Source organism: Chiloscyllium plagiosum, chromosome 8, assembly GCF_004010195.1.
Source record: "Chiloscyllium plagiosum isolate BGI_BamShark_2017 chromosome 8, ASM401019v2, whole genome shotgun sequence".
Taxonomy (NCBI): Eukaryota; Metazoa; Chordata; class Chondrichthyes; order Orectolobiformes; family Hemiscylliidae; genus Chiloscyllium; species Chiloscyllium plagiosum.
The window spans coordinates 102,308,698-102,319,766 of record NC_057717.1 but is presented as its reverse complement, the minus strand read 5'-3'; the positions used below and the strand labels follow the sequence as shown (position 1 = coordinate 102,319,766).

At 50.8% G+C, this 11,069-nt stretch overlaps 1 protein-coding gene across 4 annotated transcripts in view; it reads left to right on the top strand.

Annotated features, from left to right (window-relative positions):
• The first annotated feature begins 3,656 nt into the window (after positions 1-3,656).
• Positions 3,657-11,069, top strand: part of LOC122552264 (nuclear receptor subfamily 5 group A member 2-like) — a 57,811-nt gene continuing 50,398 nt past the window's right edge. For 2 of the 4 annotated variants that reach the window (XM_043694954.1, XM_043694952.1), the window contains exons 1-2: positions 3,657-3,839; positions 9,792-9,947. In XM_043694954.1, coding sequence (XP_043550889.1) covers positions 9,906-9,947 — 42 coding nt within the window. In that variant the 5' untranslated portion in view covers positions 3,657-3,839; positions 9,792-9,905. Of the gene's footprint in view, positions 3,840-9,212; positions 9,948-11,069 lie in introns of those variants that run through there. The other 2 variants (XM_043694953.1, XM_043694951.1) reach the window with 2 other exon arrangements.

Here is an 11,069-nt window from a genome sequence, read left to right as displayed (position 1 = left end):
TGCTGCTGGGACCACTACAGTCCATGCTGCTGTGCCCACTCCACTCTGAGCTGCTGGATCCACTGCACTCCCTGCTGCTGGGTCCACTCCAATCTGTGCTGCTGGGCCCTCTACAGTCTATGCTGTTGGGCCCACTCCAGTCCATGTTGCTGGGCCCCACTCCAGTCCGTGCTGCTGGGCCCACTCCAATCCGTGCTGCTGGGCTTCCTCCAGTCCGTGCTGCTGCGCCCACTCCAGTCCATGCTGCTGGGCCAACTCCAGTCTGTGCTGCAGGGCCCACTTCTCTCTGTGCTGCTGGGCCGACTCCACTCTGTGCTGCTGGGCCCACTCCAGTCCATGCTGCTGGGCCGACTCCAGTCTGTGCTGCTGGGCCCACTTCTCTCTGTGCTGCTGGGCCCACTCCAGTCCGTGCTGCTGGTCTCCCTCCAGTCCGTGTTGCTGGGCCCACTGCAGTCCATGCTGCTGGATCCACTCAAGTCCATGCTGCTGCACCCACTCCAGTCTGTGCTCCAGGGCCCACTCCAGTCCGTGCTGCTGGGCCCCACTCCAGTCCGTGCTGCTGGGCCCATTCCAGTTCGTGCTGCTGGGCTCACTCCAATCCGTGCTGCTGGGCCCCACTCCAGTCCGTGCTGCTGGGCCCGCTCCAATCCATGCTGCTGGGCTCCCTCCAGTCCATGCTGCTGGGCCCACTCCAGTCTGTGCTGCTGGGCCCCACTCCAGTCCATGCTGCTGGGCTCACTCCAGTCCGTGCTGCTGGGCCCACTCCAGTCCATACTCCTGTGCCCACTCCAGTCCGTGCTGGGCTCACTCCAATCCGTGCTGCTGGGCCCACTTCAGTCCCTGCTGCTGGGTCCACTCCAGTCCGTGCTACTGGGTCCACTCCAGTCCGTGCTGCCGGGCCCACTCCAATCCATGTTGCTGGGTCCACCCCAGTCCTTGCTGTTGGGCTCACTCCAGTCCATGCTGCTGGGCCCACTCCATTCAGTGCTGCTGGGCCCACTCCATTCAGTGCTGCTGGGCCCATTCCAGTCAGTGCTGCTGGGCCCACTCCAGTCCATGCTGCTGGGCCCACTCCAGTCCATGCTGCTGGGCTCACTCTAGTCCGTCCTGCAGGGTCCTCTCCAGTCCATGCTGCTGTGCCAACTCCAGTCCGTGCTGCTGGGTCCACCCCAGTCCGTGCTGCTGGCCCCACTCCTGTTCGTGGTGCTGGGCACACTCCCGTTTAAGCTGTTGGGCCCATTCCAGTCTGTGCTGCTGGGCACACTCTAGTCCATGCTGCTGGGCACACTCCATTCCATGCTGCTGGGTCCACTCCATTCCATGTTACTGGGCCCACTTCAGTCCATGCTGCTGGGCATACTCCAGTCCTTGCTGCTGGGCGCACTCCAATCGGTCCTGCTGGGCCTACTCCAGTCTGTGCTGCTGGGCCCAAACCAGTCTGTGCTGCTGGGCACACTCTAGTCTGTGCTGCAGGGCCCAAACCAGTCCATGCTGCTGAGCCCACTCCAGTCCGAGCTGCTGGGCTCCCTCCAATCCATGTTGCTGGGTCCACCCCAGTCCTTGCTGTTGGGCTCATTCCAGTCCATGCTGCTGGGCCCACTCCAGTCTATGCTGCTGGGCCCACTGCACTCCCTGCTGCTGGGCCCACTCCAGTCTGTGCTCCAGGGCCCACTCCAGTCCGTGCTGCTGCGTCCACTCCAGTCTGTGCTGTTGGGCCCATGCAGACCATGTTGCTGGGCCCACTCCAGGACATGCTGCTGGGCCCACTTCTCTCTGTGCTGCTGGGCCGACTCCAGTCTATGCTGCTGGGCCCACCTCTCTCTGTGCTACTGGGCTCACTCCACTCTGATCTGCTGGGCCTCACTCCAGTCCGTGCTGCTGGACCCCACTCCAGTCCGTACTGCTGGGCCCACTTCAGTCCGTGCTGCTGGGCTCACTCCAGTCCGTGCTGCTGGGCCCCACTGCAGTCCATGCTGCTGGGCCCCACTCCAGTCCGTGCTGCTGGGCCCACTTCAGTCCGTGCTGCAGGGCTCACTCCAGTCCGTGCTGCTGGGCCCCACTGCAGTCCGTGCTGCTGGGCCCCACTCCAGTCCATGCTGCTTGGTCCACTCCAGTCTGTGCTGCTGGCCCTACTCCAGTCCCTGCTGCTCGCCCCACTCCATTCAGTGCTGCTGGGCCCACTCCATTCAGTGCTGCTGGGCCCACTCCAGTCCATGCTGCTGGGCCCACTCCAGTCCATGCTGCTGGGCTCACTCTAGTCCGTCCTGCTGTGCCAACTCCAGTCCGTGCTGCTGGCCCCACTCCTGTTCGTGGTGCTGGGCCCACTCCAGTCTGTGCTGCTGGACACACTCTAGTCCATGCTGCTGGGCCCACTCCATTCCATGCTGCTGGGTCCACTCCATTCCGTGTTACTGTGCCCACTCCAGTCCATGCTGCTGGGTCCACTCCATTCCGTGTTACTGGGCCCACTTCAGTCCATGTTGCTGGGCCCACTCCAGTCCGTGCTGCTGGGCACACTCCAATCAGTCCTGCTGGGCCCACTCCAGTCCAACTCCAATCAGTCCTGCTGGGCCCACTCCAGTCCATGCTGCTGGGCCCAAACCAGTCTGTGCTGCTTGGCCCACTCCAGGCCGACCTGCTGGGCTCACTCCAGTCAGTGCTGCTGGGCGCACTCCAATCAGTCCTGCTGGGCCCACTCCAGTCTGTGCTGCTGGGCCCCAACCAGTCTGTGCTGCTTGGCCCACTCCAAGCCGACTTACTGGGCCCACTCCAGTCCATGCTGCTGGGCCCACTCCAGTCCATGCTGCTGGGCCCACTCCAGTCCGTGCTGCTGGGCCCAAACCAGTCTGTGCTGCTTGGCCCACTCCAGGCCGACCTGCTGGGCCCACTCCAGTCCATGCTGCTGGGCCCAAACCAGTCCATGCCGCTGGGCCCAGTCCAGTCCATGCTGCTGGGCCCTACCCACTGCCAATGCCATCACCACGACTGAGCTCTTCAACAAGAGCAAAGTAGAAAGAAGGAAAAAAAAGTGTAAAGAGAGAGAAAAAGGAAGAAAAGAAACAAAATGAAAAGCAGACGACGCAGACGTTCCCCAGGGTTCAGGGGCCCTGCTCCACTGCCATCTTACAGGAAGTAAGATCTCGGGGGTTTTGGAAGCTAAGAGAAGTTACAGATGAAGGGGGAGGTTGGAGGGGGTGGGGTCATGGGGCTATTGGAAAGGAAGGATGATAGGGATGGCTGTTGTGCCCCATCACCAGCTACTGGGTGTACATTACAATCAGTAATGATGCCCCTAGATTGTCGAGGTGGCAATCATCTCCACTGTTAGTGGAGGCAGTTAGAGCCCACCATTAACCACCTCAGGCCCACGGTAGATGGCAATGTAAGAGAGTAATCCTGCAAGAGATGTGGAGTACACAGGTACCAGGAATTTTGTAAAGGTCTAACCTTTCAGTAAAGGGAATGCGTCCAGCTAAGGGTGTACCACCAGCGCTAGTCAAAATATTTGGTTGTATTCCTGAATGTTTCCTGACCTCTCTTTCACCACAGTTTGTTATCTACTGTCCCTCATTACACACCAGGTCCCGTTTCCTTTTGAGCGAGAGACTTTTGACCCTGTTTATACAGCGCAGCCGGGAAGTTACCAGTGGGTTGCAGGGATCTCATGGCACACGTGAGATAGGGGCTTATGAGTGAGGTGGGGAAAAACAGACCCTACTCTCATGAGCGGCCGAGGAAGGCGGCTAACTGGGCTCTTTCACCATCAGGTGTGTGAGTTACGGCCTGGAGTTTGATCGCTTCAGCTGAGAAACTCGATGAACCAGGACTCCGTCACTCAGGTAGGCCTTCTGTTTATCTGGGGATGGATAACTGTGACTTGTTGGATACTAGCTGGTGTTGAGAAAGAACGTGAAAATACAGTTGACACAGTCAACGATGTCTTCTGGAGATCTTTCCAGTGGCCCTGTCTACTCTCCCAGCTAGATGTTACAGCTCCTGCCTCAGCTGGAAGATTGTTCAGGATGGCCTGGTCAATATCTATCCAAACGATGGCACCAGTTCCATTTGCCTCATTGCTGCCTGCGGGATCTTGCTGTGCTGTGACAGCATTTCAAAACCACTTGGTTGGACGCGGAGCACTTTTTGTGACATCCTGGGGTGGATGAGAAGCACCACCCACAAGTAAGCCCCTCCTTCCTTCTGTGGCAATGGCTGATGATCACTGGGGCTGGGGTCTGGTTTCTGTTCAGCTCTCCCCTTCATTGGGACACACTCCCAATGATGAGTGGTCGCCACACTCTTGTGACAGCGACTGGTGGAAAACCCGAAAAGGGGAACACTCATTTTATCAGAGAGTTTGGCCCCTATTGCAATATTGATGCCAATCAACAAGATCTTATTTCATCGTCAAAACCTTTTTCAGTCATATTAGTGCATATTTCAATCAAAGTCTTGAGTGTAGGTACTGTATTCTTTCTGAATGCCCTCCCAGTGCTGTCTCCCTGCCTATCTATTAGCTGTGTAGTATGGTGATGGTAAACTGACTGTAGCAATGGATGTTCCAATGAAGGAAGACAGAGGTCCCTCGTCCAATGAGGTTGCTATGCACTTACTAAACTAATGATTGGCTCGTTCTGCTCCTTTCAATATTACGGTGCTCCTAATGAATTTCCCCATCTTCAGAGGAATGGTATTCCCACTTGGTGCTCGGAGGTTACTCTCCCCTGACCTGCACCCTGAACAATCCCTATCACAGAAATCGAGAGTGAGGATCTGTGGAGACTGAGACAGATCTGGCCAGGGTTCCCTACAATCCCCATTGAGAGCCCAGTGATGTCTGGCTGAAGTGACGGAGGGGTGCAGATTGAGGGTTAGACCTTACATCGGGCCAGGTGCCTGGCAGACTACTCCCTGTCACCATCTGACGAACATCTGAGGAGACACCAACAATACAGACCAGTACCAAAACAGAATGGGACTTTCAAAGCTAATGAGGGTATTCTTAAAATCATAGATGAGTACAATTTGAAACTGTAGTTCAATGTTAACAATATGCACGGGGGCACACATGTGAATCCCAGAAAATTAGTTCAATTATTCCAACTTCTTTGATCGCATTACAGGTGGATGTCCATTAGACTTCAGTACCCGAGAGACTGGGTTTCATATTCATTAGCAAATAAAGGCAAAGTCAGCAGAGTCCCTCAGCACCATATTCTCATCAGAGAAAGAGAGAGAGAGAGACCATGTGGTTTAACCTGAGGTGAGGGGAAAGGTTGAGGAAGAGACCCCTTCCTGATAACCTCTGACTGTGTGGGAATTGAACCTGCACTTTTGGTCTCACCCTCTGTAAACTGACTGGCCAGCCAACTGAGCGATCCAACTCCCTTTGGAAAATTGGGATCATAAGAATTAACAACAGGGTAGGTCATTTGTCCCATCAGTAAGATCCTGGCTGATTTGATTATGGCCTGAGGACACTTTCTATAACCTTGGACACAGTTATCAATTACAAACCTATCTAACTTAGCCCTGAATAAAACAAAGGACCTAGTCTTCACCATCATTCAGGGGAAGAGAATTCAGCACGCGAATGATTCTTTGAGAGAGAAAAACACTCCTCATCTGTTTTTTCATAGAATTGCTATAATGTGGAAACAGGCCATTTGGCCTAACAAGACCACACCAATGTTCCGAAGAGTAACCCATACCCTATTACTCTACATTTACCCCTGACTAATGCACCTAACCTACACATCCTTGATCACTATGGACAATTTAGCATGGCCGATTCACCTAATGTGCACTTTTTTGGACTGTGGGAGGAAACCAGAGCACCCTTAAAAGGGAAAGCACTTTAGCTATGTCTCACAGTTTGGACCTCCCCCAATAAGCGGAACCATCTACCCTTCCGGTCCCCTCCAGACTGAAATTATACAATGATTTGGAGTTTTTGGATCAGTAGTTCAGAGGAGTTATGACATACCTCTGGAGCAGCTGGAGACTTGAATCTGGGCCACCTGACTCAGAGGTACTGGCACTACCACCACACCTCATGTACCCCTGTATAATCGTGTAATTGTGAACAATGGTGTAATTGTGAACAATCAATGAATGTGCACTTTCCACACTCTCCCATATTGGTGGAAGCTCTCACTGAATGGGCTAATAACCGCTGGCTTATGGCTAGCAGAAGCGTGTGAGAGAGAGAAAGAGTGAGAGAGAACAAGAGAGAGAGAAAGAGTGAGAGAGAATGAGAGAGACAGAGAACGAGATGGAGAGAAAGAGAGAGAGAGAGAGTGAGAGAGAAACAGACAAGAGAGAGGGAGAGAGAGATGGGGAGGGCGAGAGAAAGAGAGAGGGCGAGAGAGAAAGAGAGACAGATGGAGAGGGAAAGATAGAGAGACAAGGAGAAAGATAGAGACAAAAAGAGGGAGAGAAAAAGAGAAATAGAGAAAGAGAGATAGAGTGAAAGAGAGAGAGAGAGAGAGACAGGAACATTCAGGACACAAACACAAAGCAGTGGTATGCTATTATCACAACAAACTTTTTAAAGTATCTGACCACTCCAATTTATTGAGTAACTTAAGATGTGAGACGTAAAATGATATTCCGCCGTTCTCTATAATCTACCTTGTAAAGGTAGAGTATTGATCTGTTGGGCAGTTGTACAGTTTCTACACAATGACTGATGACTGATCAAAGAATGTGGCCTTGGGTTTGTTAACTCAAGGCTGTTGGCCATTCCATTTCATTAGTGCAATAATCCAAAGTACAAATTTATAGTCAAGTGTTCTCATTGGTGCTTTGAAAATCATACTATAGCTTCAATTGGACTCCACCTGTGTTTTGTTTATTAGGGCTGGGGCATGTCATGTTTATCTTTCACTCCTATCATGTGTTAGGGTACATTATGACCAAAGAAAGCAGTTTCCTGCAACCACAGCTGAACAGCAGTTAGATCGATGGTGCAACGAAAATTGTTAATATCTCAAACATAGCATTAAACTATTACTGACCCAAGGTGGACGGAGGGGATGTGGGGTGGGTGCTGGCTAAAATTAAATTATCAATGCATTCTTTCAATCTGAATTTGTTATTTCCCCATGAACTGCAAATTTACATTTATATAATGCCCATGGCTTCCTCAGGTGCATGAAGCAAAATTGAGGTGGAATCTTTCCAGTCCCAGAGGCAGTGGGTATGTGTTCAGGAAGGCAACTTCATTGGGTGGGATGGTGATATCCCAAAACCATGCCTCCTTCACTCTCCACCCAAATTCAGTTCTGGCTGGGAAATGTCAAACTTCTCACCTCATCTTCAATTGAGGTCCTTATGTAGTCAATCAATGACAATGTAAGAGCCTATTCCACCCCCTCCCCGCCCCCCAAACTGGAAATATGGTTAACCCTAAACTGCTCTCTGGGCAATTAGGGATTGGCAATAAATACTGGCCTAGCCAGCAACGCCCTTGTTCCTGTGAATGAATATTAAAATAAAAACCACCATAGCAACCATGTCAACCATAACAACCATAGCAACCATGACTGCGAGAGCCACTAAGTCTCTGATTGGCCAGTACCTGTGGCGAGGTGGGATTTCCACTCGCGGGAAGTTGATAAGAGAGAGCGAATCCCATGCTACCTTCAATCTGCCTTTGATGTCCACAATGGGCCATATTTATCAGCGCCGGGGTTAGCCATGCCGTCTGGGACTATAGTCTTGAGAGTTCTCATGACCATCCAGCAGCCTCTCTGCCCACAGACTACCAGAATCGATTCCGCAGTTGGAGGGATTTGACTTTCCGATGATTTGGCTGTTACTCCTGTTCCACTGTGGTGTAACCACTGTGGTGTAACCACTGTGGTGTAACCACTGTGGAAATATCCTTCTGGGGTGGTGGGAGAGGCGACACATACAACAAAGCACAAGATTAGGCCATTTGGCCCTTTGAGCCTGCACTAGCATTCAGCATGATCACGGCTGATTGTCTCATGCAACACCACATCCTGCTTTGTTCCCACACCCTTCCATGCCTTAACTTGAACAATGTATCTCTCTCCCTTTCTTGTCTTCTGTGGTGGACAATCCCACAGGTTCACTAGCCCCTGAGTGAAGAAATGTTAACTCATCTCAGTCCGAAATGGCCTAACCCGTATCCTAAGACTGCGTCCCCTGGTTTTGGAGTCCCCGATCAGGGAGGAAACTACTTACCCTTGCAAGCATTATGTCCTGACTTGTTAGAATTTTACATGTTTCAAACAGATAACCCTCTCACCTTTTAATTTCTGGTCAGTACAGATCCAATTGAACCAATCTCAACTCATATGCCTGTCCCTCCCCAGTATTAGCCTGGTGAACCTACAATGCACTCCCTCTGTGGCAAGGACATCTTCAATTAAGTAAGGAGACCAAAGATGCGCGCAGTACTCCAGGTGTGGTCTTGCCAGAGTCCTGTACAACTGCAGTAAGGCGACCCTACCTCTGAACTCAAGCACAACACAGACCCTGCGGAACAACCATCTGTTGTAGCAAATTCCCACCTGGTTTTCCAGAAATCTGCCATCAGTTAAGCCACAATGAGTGGCACAGCAGATTCAATGGGCCGAATGGTCTATTACTGCTCTTGTGGTCTTATCTTTCCTCAGGCTGGCCTACTTGTGAATCCAGACCCGTGCTTGATTTCTTAGCTGAAATAGGCCACGCTGCCCACTCAGTTCCAGGGCATAATGGGGATTAGCAGCAAGTGCTGGTCTCACCCAGTGATGCCCACGTGCCATCAGAGAATAAAACACTTCAAACGTGGACAGGGATCACCCAACCCACCCAGTCGCGGACTGCACCAAAGTTATACCACCCTTGCGCTAGGCAAAACAAAAACAAAGATACGAGACACTGAAACTCTCTTCTTTAATCTCTGAGTCAGTCACATTACTTATCTGTGGCAACCACTTTACAATCACCCAGGGCATCATCCACACCACCCACAGGGTCTCAATTTAGAATGGAATTGAAGAGACGTTTCTTCAGCCAGAGAGTGCTGGGCCTGTGGGATTCATTGCCACGGAGCGCAGTGGAGGCCGGGACGTTAAATGCAGAGATTGATAAATTCTTGACTTCAAAGCAGAGATTGATAAATTCTTGATCTCGCAAGGAATTAAGGGCTAGGGGGAGAGTGCGGGTAAGTGGAGTTGAAATGCCTATCAGCCATGATTGAATGGCGGAGTGGACTCAATGGGCTGAATGGCCTTACTTCCACTCCTATGTCTTATGGTCGTATGGCATCTCATTAACTGGAAATCTAATAATCTAACATTGGCTAAGTCTTTAACTTGGGATGACCAAATCCCAATGAAAATGATTAGAACGTTCCAGAGTTCGACGTTTTTTGCAACTCTCCGAGAAAGCCTGCCGAACTGGCTTTCAAGCCTCCTGTACGTTCGATGAGATGGGTATTTGGAAAAGACTTCAGCTCCGGTTTCTTGGAATCATCGAGTTAATCATTTTTCTTTCTCTTCACAATCGGTAAACAAAACCCTATCTCTTATTTGTCTTTGGTACAAACAGACACACACACACATTTCAAATGAATGCTCGCTTGGCAGGTTTAGTTTTGTAAACTAGGCCTAATCCCAGGCGGCAGGCCTACGGATCTCATCTGATTATCCAGCCTATCTTTAGGTGGAGTTTCAATTTATTGTATCTCAGCAATCAGGAGGTGGGCAAAGTCCAGTTTGCCCAACGTGTGATGGACGAGGGAAGCATTCATTTACTTTTACTTTGATCATCAGTCGAATTTCTTCTCCCGTGAAGAGCGAGGATTAATTGTGAAGACTTTCTCACTGGACTGCTCTGTATAATGTGCAGCACAGACTGATAGACTATGTCAGTGAGCTGGACCGGAGATGCACCGCAGGCGTTACCCACACAGGAGTCGTTTGATTCGAGTGAGTATAGCCCTGTTCAGCTTCTCAGTCGGACGAGTGTGTCGGGAATTTTTTTTTAAATTTAGCCTTCATGACAAGGGAAGGGCAATTTGAGGGCTGCTTTATGCAAGGGCCAAAGGTCATGAGTTCATGTCCCAGTCCTACTCAGTGGTCAAACTCACCGATTTCAATTCTGACCGGTGAATGAGATCCCCCTCGGGTCACTGGGGGCATAATCAGCTGGTGTGACAGGCTCTCCTTTCATGTGGTGGGGAGGGCGAATGGGAGGCGGGACAGGGGAGGGGGTTGAACGAGAGGAATAATCCCTCAGCAAATTGACAAAGCAAGAGCCAATACTGTGAAGCATCCTGGAGGACAAGAGTCATACAGATTAAGAAAGGCTCGTTCAAAGGTGTGGATTATACAGATATGAGATACCATTTCTAGTGCAGCCAGGATGGTTTGGTTTGAGCTGTTCCCTATTTTAGCTGTCATCCGATTGGACTAGCTTGATCAGACTAAAATTAGGAATAGTTACAACACCAGATCAAAAACCCTTGTTTGGAATTTCTCTACAGGATGTTTTACATCCGATTTTCAAACTAATTGTAAACAGATGCAGCATTTCCAACATTAACAGCTCTTCATTTCCCCATCCATGCCTTGGTACCCTCCATGTTTCACCACTTTAAGCTAGAGGACACAGGGTACTCAGTCCACCGCGTCAACTCTGTTTCTCCGTGAGTCCATGGCTGATCTGATCATCCTCAATAAACGCTGAAGATCTGAACCAACAACAGAAATTGCTGGAGAAACACAGCAGGTCTGGCAGCATCTGTAGAGAGAGAGAGAGAGAGAGAGAAGTGGAGTTAATGGTTCGGGTCTGGTGACTCTTCATCAGAACAGGGCCACCGGTTTCGAAATGCTAACGTTGCTTCTGTCTCCACCAACGCTGGCAGACCTGCTGAGTTTCTCAAGCATTCTTCTGAGTGTGCTCAGTTCAGATATTGGTTATCTGAGGATAATCTCTCTCAATCGGGAAAGCAGCCAAGGCATGTTTTATGCTTGTTACGAAGACCAGATACATTGCAGCCCCAGGTTATCATGTTGTGTATTGAATGCCCTGTTAAGGTGCAATCAATA